This window comes from Sceloporus undulatus, chromosome 3 (genome assembly GCF_019175285.1).
Source record: "Sceloporus undulatus isolate JIND9_A2432 ecotype Alabama chromosome 3, SceUnd_v1.1, whole genome shotgun sequence".
In the NCBI taxonomy this organism is placed as follows: domain Eukaryota; kingdom Metazoa; phylum Chordata; class Lepidosauria; order Squamata; family Phrynosomatidae; genus Sceloporus; species Sceloporus undulatus.
The window spans coordinates 140,232,997-140,256,061 of record NC_056524.1 but is presented as its reverse complement, the minus strand read 5'-3'; the positions used below and the strand labels follow the sequence as shown (position 1 = coordinate 140,256,061).

Genomic DNA, 23,065 nt, shown 5'->3' with positions numbered 1-23,065 from the left:
ACCTCTTTTTATGGGGCAGTCTGTTTCCACATCAAAGCTCCCGTAAATCTTTGGATTAGAGCCACTATAAAAAGTGTAGAGGTTTTTTTCAGCATTGAAAATCTACATGTGCTGTTGTTACCCACTGAAAATGTTGGCATTTTAAAGAATATGGGATGCTTTTTAAAAGAACCCTTGAAAGTGTATTGTAAAATAAGAGAGTTGTTGGAAGTGTGATTTTTTTAAAAAATGACTTCCAACATCACAGTAGATAGCTGCTAAATAAGTTTGTACCTTTGGGGGGGTATCTATGTTAGACTTCACTCTTAATCCCTGAACTCAGAATTAGCTTCGGCAAGTGCATAAGAGAAATTTGAACAAACACTAGTTCTATCACTGGAAAAGTAAACATGTTCTGTTTTGTAAGTTTTGTTGTTGGATCATGTCTTCATTTTTTTTATTTATGGCAACCCTAAGGCAAACGTATCATGGGAGTTTCTTGGCAACATTTGTTCAGAGGGGGGTTGTCTTTGCTTTCCTCTGATGCTGAGAGGTAACCCAGTGGGTTTCCATGGCCGAGTGGAGATTCAAATTCTGGTATCCCAGAATCCTAGACCAGCACTCAAACCATCATACCACACTGGCTCCCTGGTCTTTAATATATAAGGAACACTGAGGATATTAATGGTGTATTTTATCATGATCTCCAGAAAACCAGAAAATTGTTAGTGTGGGTGCTTTGCACCATAGTTTACAAAACAAACGATAGCCAAAATATCACAACAAAGAAATGACAAGCTTCATCTCATTATAAAGGGTCAGTGTCAAGTACTGATATTTTAAAGAATACATAACAAACAATTTGTTCATATACTGTTAGTACTAAATCAAAGACATGGTTGTGTTAGGCTGGAAAACCAGTCTGCAAAGGAATCTTGTAGCAAAGTTTTTTGTGTTTTGGGGGGGGGGGGCTATGTGGTCATCTTCTAGAAGAGTTGTAGCATGCTTTTTCATAGACCTGAATCTACTTCCTCAGATGCTGAGAAAGAAAACTGAAGTCTATGAAAGTTGATGCTACTAGCTTTTTTCCTTTTAGTTAGTCTCAAAGATGCTACAAGACCCCTTTCCACGCCATTAATACCAAAGTAAGCCTATTTGAAATTTAATTGCTGTTTTTGTGAATCTCCACCTAATTTTGGTGGAAATGCTCCAGTGACAAATTACTGTCATAAATCTGGGGAACAACTGTTGCCACTTGATCTTAATTTTAAAAATTTCAGAAGGCACTGATTGCATCTTGAACATTGCCTTGAACATATAGCAGCATCCCACAGATTTCCATCTTGCTCACTGCTGCTTAAGCAGGAAGGTAAAGTGAGAGAGAGAGATTCAAAATAGGTTGCTAGTCTTCTATTAGATAATGGTTGCATTAAGATACAACATTAAACAGGATTTAGTTTATTGTTCATAACCAGTGTGTTTGAGCATGTTGTCCAGTGCTTTTGGTTGGTTTCGCTAAGTTTTCAGTTTCCAAACTAGCCAGGAATCAGAAACCATTTACAAAACCTAGCTTTTGATTTTGACTTATTAAGGTAAGTGACAAACCGACACAAATTGTTTGCTTCCTGAATAGCTTCTGACTGCTGTTCTTGCAACCATGAGAAACTAAGTAGGATAGAGCACACAGCAAACACTAGCATGGTACCTGCCAAGATGGTATTCTCAAAGACTCTTGCTTACAATGATACAACCAATCTCTCTATGGATATGAAAGTATTTCACTTTAAACAATCTTTAAATATATGACCAAAATTATTTTTGGAACTGTTACTTGACACTTATCCTTTTTTAATTAAAAAAGCTTAAGCATGATACCTGAATGACCACTGGCCCAGTAGAATTTTTTAAAAACCCAAAAACATGTTGTTTGTAATAAATGTTAGAAAAACATTAAGTCAAATTGACATTTCTTAGACCATTACCAAATCATATAAACACCTACACTTAAAAAACAACTTTCACATATATCTCAGGCATTACGTATTTCTGAAGAAGGTTTATAAATTTCTGTACTCAAATAAGTCTCTGTTTAATGTGTACTGGAAACTAGGTATTCCTTATTGTGATAAACTGCATATTACTTACTTCAACTTATTTGTAACATTTACTGATTTTATAAAAATTGCATAATCAAGCCCTGATAGTCACAAAATTGGTCCTTGTGGTGTCTTCAATATGAAGTAATCTTAGGTCACTGTATATAATTAGGTTGTTGTCTCTGAATTAACAAATACAGGCCTCACTACTAGCCAGAACAATTAGATTAACCTAGCAGTTGCCTGAAGAAAGGCTATAAGAAATAAATATTGCATATTTTATAGCCTAAAAGAAAATATTCAGATAATACTCTCTCATGGAGCCAACTCATAATTTGTGAGGTACCAGTATTTTAAAAATACTTGGAAGTTATTTGAATCAAGAGGAAAAAAACTATTTTAGTACATATTCAGTACACAGACCTTGCTAGAATATGGCAGAAATATCTATATTCACAACACATGGCATGTTTAGGTAACATATGTCAGAAAAACCTGACAGAGTAGTAACACAAGACACAGAAAGCAACATGAGACACAGAACAGTAATAAATTAATTCTTATTAAAACAGATATAAAAAAATTCAAGTGTTTAAAGTATCAGATGTGTCATGCAAGAAAATGTTTGGTCAGGGAATCCATGCATCAGAGTCCCTATGCCTCAGCCTGATTTCTTGACCTGTGAAGGAAAGAGGGAAAAGAGAGAGAAGCTGCTGAGGTATCACAGTGTCCGCTAAAACCCCATGTGATCAGTCTCTCCAATACATATGTAAGAGACTGCAGGTATGCATATGCCTCACGAGTTCTTCAAACCACATGTTATTTGCTGCTGCACCAAGAAAGACATCATACGTTGATTATCCTTGTTTGGTAATTCATAGGCTACCTGGAAAGCATACACATTTGAACTGCTCTTCCACAATATACTTCACAGCATTTGTAGGCACACAAAACTTTTCAAGTCCTTATATCAGGCTCTTTTGTCTAATAATACCCCAATCACAACACACTTGTCACATACTAATGCTCACTCATCCATGGAGTAACCTATTTAGAAGGTCACATGATTCTGCAGCTTTGCAAAAGTAATGTTTCTTCTTTGAAAGGGAAGCAATAGCACTATACTTCAGCCAAAGGTGTGTTCCTCTCAAGTTCTTTAATTCCCTGGAGAATTCGCTTCATATGGCCCACCTTCATTATCCCCAGGTCCTAGAAAATAAGGAGAACAGAAAGTTCACTTTACAGAATAAAGATCGCCTTACAGAAGACAAAAAAATTAAATGTTAAATCGTTTTCTAATCTTTAATAGTGATGGTCAACTGACTTTACCTCACCATCCCTATTCTCCCAGCAGTCAAGCTAGGAAAAATAAAATGAAAACATACTGCTTTCCATCCATCCATCATCACACCTCAGTCAATTACACAATTGTGGCTACTACTTCCAACACACTTTGTTCCTGACCCCTTCTTTAAACCCACCTCCTTGCATTATTCCCCACCCATCATACCTTTGGGGATTTTTTTGCACACCCCCCCCCATGCAATTCCAGATCTCCACTGCCCCATGGAAGTAAGTAAATAAGAAAGTAAACAGGAAAAAACGGTAACCAGGGTGCTTCGGAATAGTGAGAGGGAGGGGACAGGGAGGAGGAAGGGACACATGGCTGGTAATCGTGCAACTGCTCCAGGAGCGACATTTTGCACCTGGGGACTTGCACGATTGCCAGGTCATTGACAGGTTTCCCCTGTGAATGAAAAGGGATGTGTTGGGGCAGCTATGAACTGGAGGTGTCATCATCTGGTGAGTATCACCAAAGCTGCTTCCTTCCCAGTGTACCCGTGGTTTAAAAGCCCCGTGCAGTAACATCTCTTGTTTTCACTGAAGGATAAAGCGATCAAAGCAAAGCTCCCATGTCAGATGTTCCACATGACCAGTGCCACAGTATAACTCTTACATTATAGACATTTATTCCTTTGATCAATTCAGTCTGAGGGAGTCGTAAGAAAGGTTACTACAACAATACCGATAATTTATGATTAACAGAATTATTAACAGAACTGTTAATTGGTTATGGTAATGTCCTACATAAAATGCTTCTCTAAATATGAAGATAGGGTAGTGTTTATTGCCTCTAATCTAACCAAAACCACTGGAACCTAGTGATGACTTGAGATATCCCTAATAAACCTAGAGAATGACTTACCTGCAATAGTTATTTTTAAAAACCCAGTAAATTAACTACACATATGACATCCATACATAGGAGTTTTGAACGTTTAGTGAAATTGTTCAAGCTTTATTTTCTGGTATCTTCTATACCATGGCCACTGAGAGATTTTTCCAGCCAGATCAAATCAGATTTGTATTTTGTTATTTTTTATTTCTCAAAAAGCCCAGTTTATACTAGATCTCTTAGATATTAGGACAACTCTCCCTCAGAGAACAATAGCTGAAGAGAACTTTAAACACAGCTATGTTTGCAACAGATCATTTCTCTATAGTGAAATATAGTAATCATCATTTGTCAGGTTCAATGTGTTTATATTGCTCATCCTATGTTGGAAAGCTACTTTGCATGCACTGGCAAAATAAATGAATAGAAAAATAAATAAATAAATAAATACAGAATTAACTGTGTCACATTTTCTGTATACAGAGATCATTGTGAAGAAACTACAGTCTGCCCTTGACCTTCACAGGAGTTAGGGGCGCAAGACACCCGGAAAAAGCAGAAAAAACACAAGCCTAGGTCAGGAGGAGGAGGAGCATGCATGCACCATTCCAGGCCATGCTGGGTGGGGGGAGAGCACGGTCAAACCCTGAATAATCCAGTTCGCAAATGTTAAACCTGTGGATATGAAGGGCAAACTGTATAGTGCCACATGTACCTAAAAAGGGATACAGCTAGTACTTAAAGAATAGGCAGAACGTAACCTTCCAACAAGTTTTTTCCTCCACTAAGAATTTATTTTAGACTATAAAAAGCTTTACCAAAACTTATTTTATTAGCTAAACAGCAGCAACATAGATGATCTAGAAATTAATTTCTGGGAGTCAACTCCTACAAACTGGCCTCCTTTAAGGAAAAGTTCTGAATAGTCTCCCCATTAAATTTTTCATAAGGAGCAGGAACAAAGTGTATTGTTTATAGTGCAGCTCTGTCTACTGAGAGGAGTTAGCCTATTCATTGGTGGGTCCTTCTCCACAAGCTGAGAATACAATTTTTGTATATTTTGGAGAAAAGTTTCAAAAAGATTCTTTTGTTCCTAAAATGTTTTTGCAGGAAAAAATTTGAAGTTGGTGAAGTAATTGTTGTCGCTGTTATTAACTGTCATTAAGTTGACTTTGATTTATGTCAACTGTATGAAACAGAGACCTCCAAGTCCTCCTATCCTAGCACTGCTCAGCTCTTTCAGACTCAATTGATTGAGTCTATCTATTTGTAATCCTCTTTTCCTACATCCTTCTATTGTCTTTTCTAGCAATTTATTTTTTTATCATGATATGTTCAAAGTAGGACAGTCTCAGTTTAATCATCTTGGCTTCTAAGGAGAGCTCAGGTTTGATTTGCTTTACAGCCCATTTGTTTGTTTTTAGCAGTCCATGGTATTTGCAAGACTCTTCTCCAGCACCACACCTTAAATGAGTTGAATTTCCTATTAACTTTATTCACTGTCCAGCTTCCATAACTATATACAGAAATGGGAAATACAATGGCATGGAGAAGCCTAATCTAGTATTCAATGATATATCTTTGCACTTAAGGATCTAGATTGGTTCCTTCATAGATGCGCTCCGACTCTGAGGCTTCTTCTGATTTCTTGACTGCAGCTTCCATTCTGATGAATGACTGAACCAAAGTATGGAAAAACCTGTCCTATTTCAATGTGTTCATCTTTCATTCTAAAGTTGTCTAAGTCATCTGTGGTCATTATTTGTGTGTGTGAAGCAATTTGTGTGTAAACGCTATTCTAACAACATTAAATTCAGTGTTTACGGTCTCAGTTTAATCATCTTGGCTTCTAAGGAGAGTTCAGGTTTGATTTGCTGCACCACTGTGCTCTGCTCCACTTCTTGACTATTCTCAACCATAGACCTCAACAAGACTACATGTGAAAGAGGTGATGATAGCCTTATTTAAATATTTGAAGAAGTGTCATATTGACACTGGAGTGAGCTTGTTTTCTGCTGTTCCAGAAATCAGGACCCAGAGCAATGGGTTCAAACTACAGGAAAAGAGATTCCACTTCAATATTAGGAAGAACTTCCTGAGAGTAAGAGCTGTTCAAGAGTGGAACACTCTCCCTTGGAGTGTAGTGGAATCTCCTTCTTTGGAGGTATTTAAATAGAGGCTGGATGGTGCTTTGATACAGTGTTCCTGCATGGCAGGGAATTGGACTGGATGGCCCTTGTGGTCTCTTTTTGTAGATCTAACTTCACACAAGTTAATTTAGTGATTTCCCCAACCCTAATTCTATATATGATTCTATGAAATGTTTCCTATGAACTCCATTTATAAATTTTAAGAATAAAGGAGAATGTTGTAATCAATTTTCTCAAATGAAAAATGTTAAGCTCTTATACTTTGGATTTTTTTTAAAAGGAAAAAGGAAACTTGAAATATTTGCTGAATTAAAACCCAGACTAAAGAGTCTTCAACTTGAATGTCAAAATTTTAAACATATCATATTCTAACATGTCCTGCTTTCCTTATCCCATTCTGGAACTACAGCTAAATTTGCAAACCCCTTTTCCCATTCAGATTTATCTTTCAAATTTTGAGTCCTTCCTGTTTCATATGTTAACTCAACACTCCTAGCAGTGCATTATTGCCCCCTTATGCCTATTTTTGATTAGTGCAGTTGTTGAATGGTTTTCAAGGTCCTTCCCACTTAGCTGAGTAGCAACAGATGTTCTGGCATAGTTCATTATAGCTGAAGAATCACATGGGTCTGAAAAATTAGAAAGCACTTATATACCAAACCTATCCCTGTGTGTCACTAAGAGGCAGGGTGTAGGTGGATCCTATCCTACAAAATATAATTTAAAAATTAGTTTGTTGATTCTGTTGGGGTATAGGTACACTGAATTACATTACATAATAAAAAATGAAACAACTGGACTGAATTCAATGCCTTCAGGAAGCTTTCATAAGATGAGACCCTGGAGACATTTGTGCAAGTACAAAGATTCACTTGAACTTGTTTTCCTGCTCTTATATTCTTCTTTCTTTATACTTACATGTGAACCAACCAGTGCATACAAAACTGGTGCAGTACTGAGCTAAATACATCAGTTACCTTCCATTACACCGATGTAGCAAACATGTAAGTATCCTATACAGATAATATTTTCAGAGATGTGGCAGTCCTCCACTATCCAGTACTACATAGTGTATATCTTCTGTTCATGTCTGGATTATTTTGCTATACTTGTTGCATTAATCAGTCTCTATTAGCTGCTGTGTGCTTGCAAAATATCTATTTCCTAAACCCCTGTCTGATTATCAGTTCAATGGTGCATTTTCAGGGGGAAATTAGTAGGCTGAAAGAAAGGTACATAATGCTTTCTCATGACATTCTCCACCACATAACTGAATCTCAGCTCAGTTTTTCAGTCTTCTGAGGTTAAATCTGATTATTTCTTGGTAAAGAATCCTTGATTCTTACACAGTTGCACCACACATAACTGTAACTATGGCGCGTTATAGACGGGTGTTTAATACGCCCCCGCCAGGGGTTGGCCAAGGACCTAGCGTCCATACCGGCCTCACCCCTAGCATGTGATGAGGGCGTAAAGATGGTGGCGCCTTATACACACGGGCGCTGCCATCTTTACGTGTCGGACATATAGCATCCGCATGTCGCGCGGCACTTATGACGTTGCAAGTGCACCATTGGCGCCTCGCGGCGTCATAACTGCGCCGCAGGAAGAAGCTCTATTTTGGAGCTTCTTTTTTGCTCCGCACGGGAGTCGCGTGGTTTGGCTGCTGCGGCTCCCTCGCAGAGCAAACAGCAGTGCTGGCAGACCGCCGCAAAGCGGCGATCTGTAACGCACCCATGTTTTCCTCCTAATGACCCATTCTGCCCTTATTCTGGAGTTCCTTTAGTTCTGAACTAACACTTCTGCCTTTGAGCAGAAGCACAAACATACAAGGTATTCAAGGCATGATGACAGACACTTGTGACAGGGCCTACACTTCTGACTGATGTATTTTTAACTGCTTTTTCAGTTCAAAAATGATTTAATGCTGAAAGCTTGAAAATTTGTGTTTTAATGTTATAACTTTTATGTTTTGATCTGTACCCATTTAGTTTTGTTATAAGCTTTCTTGAGGCTCAGTTTTGGGGAAAAGACAGGCTGTAAGTCAAGTAAGCACATACATACATTAGGTGTTTGCCGAAATTCTAGTGTTTACCTACAAGGCCCAGTCTACATTACAGTGAGCCCTTGGTACTGTATCTGGTGTGGTTTTGATTCCAGGATTCCCCATAGATACCAAAACCTGTGGATATTCATGTCCTATTAAATACAATGGAATAGTAAAATGGTGTCCCTTATACAAAATTGAAAAATCAAATTTTGCCTTTTGGAATTTATATTTTGGAATATTTCCAATCTGTAGATGGTTGAATCTATGGATAGGAAATCCATGGATTTGGCACACCACAGATTGGCATGATCTGTATGACAATATGTTCTGCCACCATCAACTTTTTCCTGGAGGAGAAAAGCAGTGATGACATATTGTAGAAATGTACACATATTGAATATTAGTTTAGACAGAATTTTAACTGCTAGTTTCAGTGTCTATGAACCTAGGCAGGCTGTACTTTGCATTTATTCGATTCCCACCTCTGTCCCTACTGGTCAGGCAACAGGGATGTTACAAAACAGCAATATCATTATTAATGACTGGTTATCAGCACAAATCTAACAGCAAAAGCACACATGATGGTGGTGAAAGAGTGGGAAAAGCCTGCCAGAAATATAGAATTACAATTGTCTGCCAGGCCAGTCAACGTAACAATGCTCAATAAACCCATTGATAAGCAATAATAAAGACAGCAGTAACAGAGATGAACTGCAAAATACCAATTACATTCTGGCTAGGTAGGCAGAGACTACTCCAGAGTGCAATGATCAATTTTTCAAATGGACAGAAGAACCTATTCCTGCTAGAGAAACTTGAGCAAATGTTTTAAGTAAATTATAACATCTTTCATCATGCAGATTGTGAGAACAATCAGGTTAGTTAGTGGATCGCAGATTATCTACTATACATTGCTAGTGAAATATTTTTACTAATTGATTAGTTGCAATGTAATAATTTTCACACAAGTTAATTTAGTGATTTCCCCAACGCTAATTCTATTGTGATTCTGCACACATTCTAAAATAAACCTTCAATAGTCATTATATTTCAAGATACCAACATTATCTCACAGTGTATTACTTTGGGGCTATGTGTGCATGCATGTGTGTTTTGCAAGTCTGCACCCTGACAGCCAAGCTATAAGCACACAAATAGACTGGGGATAGAGGAAAGATTTCAATTAATCTGTTTTTAAAAAATCTTGTAAGCAGAAAAATAGCACAAAGAAAATACCTTAAGATCTCGCCTTTCCAGGTGCAAAAGCTCAGAGCCTCGGATGTCATGGCTGATGAAGATTTCTTTGTACTCTCCCAAACTGAGCAGATCCAGCCAAGCAGCAACTTCATCTGTGCCCCATTTCTGAACTACCAAAGTTAAGAGCAGAACCCCCTTAATTTCTACATGCTCAACTGCATTACAAGCAAAGGTTAGGCCATAGAGTGTGGAAAATAGAACAATGCAGTGACAGCATAAGTCAACTATATTGTTGGATGGGAAAGAGTAGCTTCTTTTTCATGCAAGTTACTGATAAGGAAAATGTATGTTAAAAAAAGAATAGGCCAATCTGCATTGCAGCCATGCTTTCAGCTTTAGCATCAAAGCTATCAAGCCCCTAAACATCAACTAGTTCATTTGTAACCATATTAGCATCTGTAATGCAAAGTCTGTGCATATTCCGTATACACTATGGTTTACTGGTTACAGTGTAAGTTGGAAAAATTAGTGTTCATAAAAACATAAACAACTTCAGTTCTTCATTCAGCAAATGCTCTATTAATCCCATTATTTTAAAGTTCTGTCAACGTTGTTCTCTAAGGTTAGTTGCCCACAATAAGCTTGAAGAAGAAGTTTAATAAGTAGGAATATATAAGCTATTGTTTTGTTTTCACGTATTTCATTTTTTTACTATTTCACTTGTGGCACATGAAATATGTTGTCGTTCTTGATGTTGTGTGGCCTCAAGTCATTTCCAATGTATAAGTCCTAAGGTGATATATCACAGAGTTTTCTGAGGCTGAGAGTAAGTAATTTGCCCAAGTCACCCAGTGTGTTTCCATGGATGAACATGGGTTCATTCCCTGGTCTCCAGAGTCATAACCCAACACTCAAACCACTATGTTACACTGGCTCCATGATATATGTTAGCAACAGCCAATTCATTAATAGTTTCAGTTAAGTTACATTTATCAACAAATTACTAGGTTTAGTTTTGTTCTTTGGTTTAAATTTGGGAGTGGGAAAATGCTTGCTAGAAGAAGCTGGTATCAGATTACTGTAATAAACAGCAGTGAGGTACCATGTGCATTCTCAATATCAATGTGGAAAGAGGGCAATGAAATACAATAAAAAGACTCATAGTTGGCAATTATTTTCAAAAAACATAGTACATGAAAGCAAGTTTGCTTATGCTAAAACACTGGCTTTCTAACTTTCTAGGAACACTTTGCATGTTGTTTTATCTGTCAAGAAAACCAGATCACATCAAAGAATTCTGGGCAAAGGTATATGGTTATATTCATATGCAGTACTAGTAAGGCTTTGGGTCCTTGCACTTACTACTTCTAAATTGAGCCTACATTGTGGAACACACACAACTTTTATCTACAGCTGTACATTATAGTGGAAGTTCAGCAGCAGAAGTCAACCTGTTGGCCATGAGAGACCTTTTCAGTGAGGAACATCTGATAAGCTTCCAAGGAATTCCAGTGTTTGCTGAGACATATTTTGAAAACCAATGTCTCAAGATTAGAGAGGAAACAAATAATTCACTTCACCACAAATCAGTAAGAGATATATGATATTATCTCAGCAGCAAACAATACAAAAGTCATTTATGTATCAGCATGTCTCCAGAGTGCACCTGCAAGTCAAATCCTAAGTCAACCTGTAACAAGATTCCCTTATACTCAAAGCTTAATAGGGTAAGCAGGTTATGATCTGAACGTGTAGTGAAAGATGCAAAGCCAATTGTTTTCCCCAAAGCAATTTTTTTTAAAAAGCATACCAGGCTGAGGGCTTGTCTTTTGCTTTTGAATCTTTTCCTTTTTAAACTTTGGCACTATGCGAAATACTGTGCTTCTGTTATTTCTTTTGGCATATTCCAAAGGAGGATCCTAAGAATGAAAGGAAATATTTCTTTAAAATTTACTTTATTTTTAATTCAACACTATTTATATGCTGAATGCAAACAAATGTTCACAGCTCAAAATTTAAAAATAATACAATAAACCACAATATCTAAATACATAAATACTTAGTACATAATGAGTACAACAGAGAAGCTCTGATGAAAAGCAAAGCTTTTAAAATCCTGAAAGATAATTCTTCAGTATAGGATAGCATGAACAAAGAGATAGAGATGCCCAAAGGTTATTCCATAAAAGTGTTATGTAAATTGAGAAAAAAAAAAAGGGGGGGAGGGATATTTGCACATAAAAACTTATCTTTGTTAAAAGACAGAATGCAGATCCCTTAAAATTCTTAATACTGTTTCCTCTAGGCTTTCAAGTGGACGTAGAAAAAGTGGAGCCCTCATTCAGCATGCACCCATTTTGCAGCCCACTATCCTCAGGTACATCCCTACATATGCTTGACCCCGTGGTTTTTGGACAACTATTTGGCCCCCAAATGGCTCCAAAAATCCTAACACTACCCCCAAGGGTGTCAGATTTGTCCTTTTACTCATGTCAGAACCATCAGTGCCTGGAGAAAAGGCCAAAGATAAGCAGAAAGAGGAATGGCAGTTGACATGTCACTTCTGGGAGGTGACAAGTTAGTGTAGCCCAATAAAGGGGTGTGGGGGGGGGAATTAGTCCCCATTCCCTATGCAGCTCACCCCACTGTAGAAAAAAGTATTCACTTTGCTGTGAGAGTGGGTATGCATCTGATCCTGGAGACAGTATGCAGCCATTGTAACTAGGCAGACTTGCATTCTCTGGCTTTTTCTAAGCTCCTTAATGTCATCTAAGTTGGCATCATTACATTGTGTGGTAGCAAATTCTGCAATTTAAATGTGTGTCATAGGAAAAACAACACATATGAAAAAGTATTTCCTTTTATCTATCGTCAATCTACCACCATTCAGCTTCATTGGATAACCATGAGTTCTTTTATTATAGAGAAAACCTATTCCTATTTCTTTTTAGCCCCCACTATATACCCCCTTATCTTTTTTTCTAAGTTACAAGTCTCTCAATGCTCTAAACTCATTGTATATTTGGTCGTCCCCCCCAACTTTTTTTAACCACAGAAGTGAACAATTCTGGGTGATGGACAGATTTTTGCCTTTAACAACTACTGCAGGCCATGCTGAGCACCAAAATTGTTAAGAACAAACAGGTGAAGGAAGCAAAGCAAAAGGAGCATTAATAACTTTTTTAAAATAGAAAACATCAAAATTGAAAGTGATAGAACATCAACTTCTGGTGCTGATTCTTTTGAGGGTTTTCATAAGTCCCACCCCATGACCAACCTATTTAAACAAATAAACAATAAATTGCTGCTCCTGGTGATTATCAGGAGTGGACCCCCAATTTTTTCAATGTTGGGTGTTCAAGGCTGCAAAAAGGGCCTTTGGTTTTTCCATATGGTCTATAGTCCATGTTCTATATCTTCCCTAGTTTAACTGCTCTTAACGTGCAGTGACAAAACTATACACAGTATTACAAGTGTGAGTGCACCATAGATGAGAAATGTATTATGATATTACAAATACGATTATGAATATTATCAGGGGTTATTGTAAGCTTTAGCAGTAATTTACAGTACTCTGTAAAAATAGCAACAAATGGAAAGATGAACATAATCTACACAGGACGGTTTTAGGGTGACATTGTAATTTAATTTACTCAACTAATAAATGAAAAGCAAGTGTGAATTTCACCCACCTCATCATCATTTAATTGTAGAACATGACAGAGCCAAGGAATTTCAGCAAGCTTCCTTAATTCAGTCTCCAAACTTTGAACAGCTGTTGAGAGCAGCTCTTCATGAAGAGATTCTAGCTGCTACCGAAAGAGATCACAATGTCTTATCAGCTTTGTTTAGAAGAAGGATTATAAGGAATATCTTACTGTAAGTTTCTACAGTTAGCCCTCCATGTCCACAGATCCACAGACTCAAGCATACACAGCTTGAAAATATTTGAAAAAATTATAAATTCCAAAAAGCAAAGTCTGATTTTGCCATTTTATATAAGGGCCAGCATTTTACTATGCCACTGTATTTAATGGCACTTGAGCATTCATGGATTTTGGTATCCTCGGGGGGTGGGGAGTCTGGAACGGATACCCCATGGATATCAAGAATCCAGACAGAAACTTTAGCTCTGAAAAAGAAGACATGTCTGGGAAAAGGAATACATAGTGTAGTTCTAGCTATCATGTCACACCTCAGTCTTCTCTTCCCCAAGCTAAACATACCCAGCTCCTTAAGTCATTCCACATAAGGCTTCTGTGCTGGTCTATGACCATAGTAAAGATGAACTGAACTGAACTCATAAGGCTTGGTTATTGATCATCTTGGTCATTCTTCCCTGGACACATTCCAGCTTTTTGATATCCTTCCTGCACTGTAATGCCCAGAACAGGGCATGTATTGCAGGCAGGATCTGACCAAAGCAGAATGGAGTGGCACTACTACTTCCCCTGATCTGTACAATATACTCCTGTACTCTTGTTGATGCAGCCCAGAATTGGATTGGCTTGTTTTTTAGCTTTTATATCACACTGTTGACTCATGTTTATCCCTCTACTACTTACCTCTACTAAGACCCACTAGATCTTTTTGACATGTACTGTTTTCAAGCCAGGTGTCACCCATCCTATGTTTATGTATTTTATTTTTATTGCCTAGAAGCAGTACCTTAATTTCTATTCAAATTCATTTTGTTAATTTTAGCCTAGGTCTCGAACCTGTCAAGGTTATTTTGATCCTGTCCTCTGGAGGATTAACTACCTCCTCCCACTAATCACTTCTTGCCAGGATGAAGAGCAACAATCAGTGAGCATTCCTGGGTTCTCTTGATCAAGCAATCAGAGATCCACCTAAGAGTACCACTGTTTAGACCGCAGTTCTCAAAGAATATAATTGTCTCAAAGATTATCATGGGGGACCTTGCCAAAAGCCTTACTGAAATCAAAATATACTAAATCTACAACACTGTCCAATCTAACAAGTTTCAGCACTGTCGAAAACTTTCTTATTCTATCAGTTGTTGTAATGGACAAAAGAAATCACACTCCTTTTATGAGAACTGATCAACTCTTATCATGTTACTCCTACTTCATATTTGCCTAGACCATCATCAGGAACTGCTGATTTATGGAGAGACACTTTCTCCTTAAACCTGGCCCCATCAGGAAAGGCTCCCCCAATGAACTTATGTTCATCTTAATTGCACAGGGATAACTACCCTAATGGAATTAATTGCCTGTTAAGCGTCCCTTATATGTGTTTTTCTGTTAACTCATATATCCTAGGTCTGTCTGAACATTTTGTTGTTGTTGTTGATTTAGTATTTGTGGAACTGAAATAAATAAAAGTTAAAAAAGACTATAGGCCATGCTTAGATTTGCATTCACATTTAAAAGAAGTAAGGTTGATGGAAATCCCAGCACATTCCTGATGTTAGTTTCCATCAAAATAATGAGTAAAGTGAACAATTAAAACACTGTTCTTATCAACGCCTTACCAAAGGAGCCCTTCCTATTAACAAGGATTCAGTTTCATCATGCAGTGCCTTCAAATTGACAGCTACTTCAAGTGCTGTGCTTCTGGTGAGACTCTGTGAGAAGGAAAGCATGAAGGTAAAAACAAGCTATTGTGATATCTACATCACTATAAGCTTACAAGGGGAAAAAAATCAAAATAAGTCTAAATAGCTAGTGTGCTATAGTGGTCTGAGTGTTGGACTAGGACTCTGGAGAGCAGGGTTCGAATTCCCACTCAGCCATGGAAACCCACTGGATAACCCTGGGTAAGTCACACTTTCTCAGCCTCAGAAAACAGCAAGACATAGTCTCTCAAGCCTTAGAGGAAGAGAAGAGAAAACCACCCCCTGAACAAATCTTCCCAAGAAAACCTTGTGATAGGCTCCCCAACTTAGGGTTGCCATAAGTCAGAAATAACCTGAAGTCGTAAATGACTTGAAGGCATACAACAAGAAAGCTTTTCCTATGGGAATGTGGATAGGGTTTTCACATTAAAAAAATTTTTTTTTAATGAAAGCGTGCCTAACAACACTTAAAACAACCAAAGACATTGTAATGGATAATAAAAAGCTCACATTCTTAGTCTGACTAATTGCTGTATTGGGGGTCAGAAAGGACATTTCCTGCATGACAGATAGGCTAGTGAGTGTGGGGGATTTCAATAAACCTTCCTGTACTGATTAAACTCTAGGTTTCAGGTGCATGTTGAAGATAAAGAATATTTTAAATCTATATAGTTATGAATTTGAGAAAAACTGTCCAAGTGTTAGTTGTTACTGTTTATTTATTTTAGACATTATTTTCCTTTACCTCAGCAACAAAATTTCCCTTTACCTCAGGAAATCTGAGACTGGCTTTGTTTAAGGCATGGGAACATGCATTTACAGCATGAGCTAGTTCTTGTTCCAACAAGGTGTGTATTTTTGCAGCTTCACAGATCCTGTAAGAATTGAGGACAAAGAAAAGAGAGGGAAATTAGAAATGCATTGTCTATTGATCAGCTGTCTGAAAACAGAAATCTACACCATCAATAATTGTTTTGTAAGCATACAGCACCCAAACCAGACATTTCTAGCAATATATAGAATTAACAAAAATTCTCAGATACAATGGCGGGACACAGACCGCCCAAAAAGGCTGGTCTATCTGCGCCTTGTTTTGCTGCGCGAGGGAGCCGTAGAGGACAAACTGCGTGGCTCCCTTGCACAGCAAAAAGAACCTGAAAAAAGCGGGTTCTTCTTGCGGTGCAATTCTGACGCCACAGTGCACCAATGGCGCACTTGCAGTGTCACAATGACGCCGGGATGTGCAGACACTAAGTGTCCGTTGCATCAAAATGGCCGCGCCCATGTGTACAGGGCGCCACCATTTTGATGCCCTCGTCACGTGCTAGAGGCGAGGCACATATGGGCGGTGCACCCTCGGCCAACCCCTAGCACGTGATGAGGGCGCACTTTAGGCCCGTGTGGAGAGGGCCAACATCTCCCAGGATGGTCCTGCCACTGGGCTGGATGAGGCAGTTCACTTGGGAGACAGGGTAAATTCACTATTAGCAAACTAACCAAGATGAATTATGAATTAAAAAAATTAATTAAGAGGAAGTAGTCAAGGAGTGAATGAACAAATGGGCACAGAATGTGGGATACACTATACAACTGGAACAGTGGGAGAGAACATAGTTTAGAGGAGTAAGGTTTACACTGAGTTCTGACCTGAAAGGAAATTGCTATGTTTCATAGATGGCCCTGACACTAGAAAAGCTATCAAGAATGGATAAATGATCTTATAATAAAGGTTGGAAATGTGCAGATAATGTGAGATCCTTTTACCATGTGTTGTAGTCTTGTAGAAAAGCAAAGGTGTATTGGATCAGAACTCATAAAACAAACCAAGAAATTTTGAAAAGAAAATGGCAATTGAAACCAGAACCATACCTTCTAGATAGAACTGAAGAAGAAATAGGGAAAAGTCAGGAAAAATATTGTAACAGCAGCTAGAATAGTATATGCTAAACACTGGAAAAAATGGACTATAGCAGCACAAGAAGAATGTATACTGAAAACATGTGATTTAGTGGAGACGGACAAACTAACAACACTAATAAAGGAGAAGACATCACAGAACTTTGAAAAGGGTTGGCAAATGTTATACATTGGAGTGTTATCTTATGCAGGGGATCCATTCCGGACCCACCTGCGTTAGGCGAAAAACGCTTATGCTCGAGCCCCATTAAATGTAATGGTGCTTGTGCTCGCGGCGCGGGAGAGCGTGCATGCCACAAGAACATGCGCCATTCATTATTTTGCTACGTGGCTTTATTGGCGTATAGTGCACCCACGTATGGCGCAGGCGCACTGTAATTATTTGTGGCAGATAAATGGAGAATCATACCAATAAAGGACATATTAAATTAGATAAGAAATTTATGTAACCAATAGTTCTTTTTAGTAGAATTGGAATATTAAAAATACACAGAATGAGAATGGAAAGTTATAACAAAGATAACCAATAGCTGAAGGATAGGAAGTCATAGTTTTAATATATTTGTTAAATGTCCTTGTCTTTATTGTTTGTTAGATAGAATAGTTTGTATGTAACTAACAAAGTATCTGTTTGTGAAAAATGCAACAAATTTTTGTTGCATTATGTTATTATGTATTACATGTCAGTAAAAAATATTTTAAAAAACCAAAATGAAAAACCAAAAGTATAAAAAAATGAAACAAAAACAGAACTTAGTACTAAATAGAAATATTAGAATTGTTATTGTTGTTGAAATTTTTAAAACATTTTCAAATACAGTGGACCCTTGTTATACGCTGGGCTTTGGTTCCAAGATCCTCCGTGTATAACAAAATCCGTGTATGCTCAAGTCTCATTAAATATAATGACATAGCAAAATGGTGCCCCTTATAAAAAATGGAAAATCAAGGTTTGATATTTGAAATTTATACTTTTTTTGAACATTTTCAAACCGTGGATGCTTGAATCCGTGTATAAAAATTCCGTGTAAAAGAAGGGCCAACTGTAAAAAGTGGAATAATGGTACTATAGAGTAAATAAAACATATAAACACAATGTTATTCTAAAGCACTTGCTACCAGATTCTTTCTTTCAATTAGTCTTAAAGGAGCATACTTTTAATAGGTTAAGTGTAAAGACTGGTAGTTGTTCCAATACTTTGAACAGCAAAAACAAAATCATGGTCAAACAATGTCTCTGATTTTAGTAACTGACTTTTCTCCAGACAATGAATTGATGGCTGAGATCCAAAAAAAGAGGCATAACTACAGTATCATGGCTACACTTCACCTCCTGTTTCAATCCCTGAAATCCACCTCTAAAGTCTGTCAATTGCCCCAAGTGATGGACATCTGTGGTGCTGGTGAGCAAGGTGCTGCAAGATGTGACCAGCTAATGAGCAACAGTGCAAGAAAGAATTGTAACAGGACCTCATAAGAGTCCCTGCTTCTGCTCCTCACATCATTGCTCACTTAAAAGTCACACCATCTTTCAGAGCTCTGATCACTAGTGCTGCAGATCTCCACCAGCTGACTGGCTTTTGAGGAGGATTTCAGGGGCATTATGATTATTCCAGTGGTTTCACAATTGTAAATGTGTGTAAGGAATAGTTACACAACTTTATTACTGACTAACAGGATGCCAGCCAACGTCTTTCATATTACAATATCCCCATTTTTAGAATATGACACTAAAACATTCTGCCATCTAACCCTGACCACAATACCTGGTAATCAGTTCTTCAGCGGCCTGAGAACACAGCTGGATCTGTAAAGCCTCTTCTTCAGTAGCTAGTTCTACAGCCTGTTGAGGGTATAATGGTGACCTCAAAACTGGTTTGCAGGAATCACACTTCTGTTTGTCTTCCCAGGACTTTAGAGTGCTCTCAAAAGCCTGTTTAGAAATGAAGTATAGTCATCGTTCACACATCGGTTCATAATTTACTTTAAAATAATGATTCAGTTTACTTAATTATTTTGTATAATAACCAGTAACGCAAAGACTAACAAAAAGGATCTCATTTTGTAAATGTGGAGATGATCAAATTAGCACTGGTGACCGGACAGATGGGACTTACACATCTACCTAAAACCCACTTAGACACACAGACAATGATGAAGAGTACTGATCAGTTTTAATACCATTTCATAATTCATGCACAGAAACATACATGCATGGATGTTCTACAATATCTAAAAGTGCAGATTTCAGCTGACCTGTTTTTTTTGCATGTTTTTTTCTCTGTGAAACTGAAATAAATCCCAAATAAAGGGAATTTATACAGAAGATGTTATATATTAGACAAAATATCTTTTCCATACATACCCTGTCTCGTGTTAGCATCTGTGCTCTGTTTTTATGCACAATTTTAATAATTCCCGGGGGCTGGATCCATGCCTCGCCATCTACTTGCACTGGGACTCCTTCATCTCCAAGTATGGTGATTTTTACTGACCGGCACTGAAAGAGAGTAAACAAATGTTAATGGAGATGAATATGTTCACATGGCAATTCTCATGAAGACGTGTTGTTATTAGCACTTATGGCTCCTGTCCAGATAAACCTCAAGGGCAGAGAGCTATTACATTTTGGCATTTATGATGATTTGTTACACACTTAAGATGAAAAGAAAAAGTCAACACATGGTTCATCTGTACTTTAGCAGCCTCAGGAACTGTAACAGCAGCTCATTTCTTTGCTCCTGGAGCAACACGTACCTGGGCTATCCTGTGATGCTGTAGCTTGATAACACGAGAAACTGCCATCTGCATGCTACCAAAAACTGCAACAACCTCCAAGATTTTATCATCGAATGATGGTGCTCCAAATATCTGTCGGTGAGGGAAGAAGGAAGCATCAGTTTGGCTGATGGAAACCTATGGGCAAGCTCAGTCCTGAATTTTGTCCATTGTGATCTGTAATTTATCAACCGCACTTAAATATCTACATACCAGTACCAATGTAAGTTTAGACTAGTACCTGTTTATAGTCAAGCCTATACATAATTATTTTATAAACACCAATGAAGAATTAGAGCATTTGGTATGCAATACAGATTATAACGTCAAAGACAACATGAGCACATTTAAGGCAAATAGAAACCTTTTGAAGTAGGGGAATGGAAATATATATGCATCAGAATATTGTGGCTATTCAAAATGTATCCAAATAAAAAATGTCATTAATATTAAAGAAGCTGTTTATAGCAGATGGTCATTTTCACTTGGTTATTTCAGAAATTGATACACTTCAGATTCTCAAAAGGGACAGAAAGACCTTTGTAGGAAGCTGAACATTGTGGCTAGATAAATATACCTGTCCCTTCCATAATCTCAGGTTTACTGCTGTTTCTGCACCCTGTCTATGGGTGCATCTACATTGAAAAAAGAATGCAGTTTGGCACCACTAATTGCCATAATTTAATCCTACAGAATCCTTGGATTTGTAGTTTTGTGAGGCACCAGCAGTCTTTTTCAGAGAAGGCTAAACATGTTGTAAAACTATACATCTCAGGATTCCATAGGATAGAGCTACAGCACTTAAAGTGGAGTCAAACTGCATTTTTTCTACAGTATAGATACACTCTATCTCACCACACACACATAAGTACAGTACTACGTTGTTATTCTAGCTGGGAAAAAGCTTTGATCCCACTTTGCAACAATTGTTTGTTCACCATACAGTAAGAATTTCTTTTCTTTTCTTTCTAGCCTATTTTTCTCCTAATATAGAATCCAAAGTGGCTCATAATGTAGGTTAAATCAGAACAGCTAAAACAATATGTGGTACAAAAATTAAAAAACATCAAAGAATAAATACAATTACAATATTTATTTTAAAACACATAAAACACATTTTACATATAAAAACATCACACCCATTTTCATCAGAATCATTTAAAGAATGAAGGCCTGTTTAAATAAGGTAGTGGTCCCCAAATTGTGCTCTTTAAAGGATTTTGGACTTCAGCTCCCAGAATCCCAGACTATTGGCCAAAATGGCTGAGGCTTCTGGGAGATGAAGTCCCAAAAATCTCTAAAGGGCACAGTTTGAGGACCGCTGAAATAAGGTGCTAAACCTTTTGAGATCTAGGGCAAACACTGTGCCTCTTTTGAACATATTAAAAAGCTCAAGATGTTTTTAACCTACAACTTGAAACTGAGTAAATCTAGAAATCTTACAGATTACATACAATATCAGAGGTCAGAATTACTGATATATTTCCTCATACTACATAGTATAAAACAGTCCTTTTAAAAACTGTTCTGAAAACTGTTTTTAATCAATGGAAAATTATGGTTCTGTTTAACCCTTTAAGAATGCAGGAAAGCCACTTACGTAATGGATATGTATGAATTTTAAAAGACTTTAAAATATTTAACAAGAAGTTTTATAATCTGCATGTAAACTATATTTTCTCAATTGAGTAGTTCTAAAAAATTTCCCATATAGATTTAGTTGCAAACAGCACTTTTAACAAGGACACCAAACCTGTTACTCACGTCATCTTCCTTTGTTCCACCCCAGAAATTAGTCCCACCAGCATAGCTTGGAATATTCAAGACAGCTATGCCTTGAAGACTTGGTAGGGGAATATATTGTCCATCACACTGCAAGGCAAAATTGATCATATAATCACTGAAATAAGTTGCTATTTCTTTCAGTCACAGCACCATACTCAAACTGATTATCACTATGGTGATAACAAGTGGTAGTATTTAAATATTACCTCAAGCTGAACCTTTTGTTCTAGGTTTTTGTAGGTCCGTTGCAATAATTCTTTTGTACCCAGCACACCATACCACATCATGTTCTTTGTCCTGCTTCTAAATGCAGGGAAGAAAAATGATGACAGTGAGGCACATAATGCACATGATCAGTCATATTCTATGAATTCACAACTACTGCTGAGATGTTAAAGAGAAGCAGTCACTGCACAGATGATTATTTTAAATATCTCATTTTACATCCCAGTAGTCACTCAATTACCTGCATTTTTCAGGGTGTACTTCTCGTTTGTTGTTAAATTCTAATGAAATCTTTGCATCTAATCCAATACCAAAATAATTGTTCATGACACACTTCTCTGAATATCCTTCCCTGTAGGCAAAAACACAACCATGTAACAACTGTAACATAATTGGGTAGACTGTAACTACTACAGTTAAATTTCTAGTTCTTCAACTGATTTCACAGTAGCCCCTGCCTTGCTATCCAGATGACTCCCCTTCCCCAACATGTAACAGTATGAGACTCATGCTAAATAAATGTTGGGTGTTAAAGATACAACCCAAAGTATTCTGCCCAAACTAAGCAATAAGAAATGAGCAATTTGGACCTGTTTAGAACTGGAAGCAGCACTAGGAAAGGGGACAAAAAGGATTGTAGCAACTACTCCCATGCAAGCAAAGTGATGCTCAAAAGCCTACAACAAAGACTTTCACACTGTATGGAGTGAGGAATACCAGATGAACAAGCTGGGTTCAGAAAAGGATGAGGCACTAGGGATCATACTGCAAGTGTATGTTGGATAATGGAAATGTACCAATCAATTTAAACATAAAATTAGTCTGTGCTTTACAGGCTATAGCAAAGCCTTTGATTGCACAGATAACTAAAAGCTATGGACCACTCTTAGAAAAATGGGGGTGCCACAAAATTTGATCATATTGATGTGTAAACTGTACTCAGGACAAAAGGCTACTGTTAAGACAGAAGAGATAGAAACAGAGAGTTTCCAATTGGCAAAGGTGTCAGGCAAGGTTGGATTTTGTCACCCTATCTGTTTATCTTGTATGCCAAAAACACTGTGCAAAAAGCAGGATGAAATTCAGAAGGAAGAGGTGTGAAAACTGGAGGAAGGAACTTCAATAATTTAA

At 37.5% G+C, this 23,065-nt stretch overlaps 1 protein-coding gene across 1 annotated transcript in view; it reads right to left on the bottom strand.

Moving 5' to 3' along the window:
- Positions 1-940: 940 nt before the first annotated feature.
- The window catches only part of DGKH (diacylglycerol kinase eta), a 62,703-nt gene continuing 40,578 nt past the window's right edge, over positions 941-23,065 (bottom strand). The window contains exons 15-26 of the mRNA XM_042458430.1: positions 22,176-22,315; positions 21,916-22,012; positions 21,689-21,796; positions 19,904-20,017; positions 19,512-19,646; positions 18,913-19,079; positions 15,975-16,104; positions 15,146-15,238; positions 13,341-13,460; positions 11,459-11,567; positions 9,688-9,818; positions 941-3,284 (exon numbers count right to left, since the gene is read on the bottom strand). Of these exons, the coding sequence (XP_042314364.1) occupies positions 3,195-3,284; positions 9,688-9,818; positions 11,459-11,567; positions 13,341-13,460; positions 15,146-15,238; positions 15,975-16,104; positions 18,913-19,079; positions 19,512-19,646; positions 19,904-20,017; positions 21,689-21,796; positions 21,916-22,012; positions 22,176-22,315 (1,434 nt within the window). The 3' untranslated portion in view covers positions 941-3,194. The remainder of the gene's footprint in view (positions 3,285-9,687; positions 9,819-11,458; positions 11,568-13,340; positions 13,461-15,145; positions 15,239-15,974; positions 16,105-18,912; positions 19,080-19,511; positions 19,647-19,903; positions 20,018-21,688; positions 21,797-21,915; positions 22,013-22,175; positions 22,316-23,065) is intronic.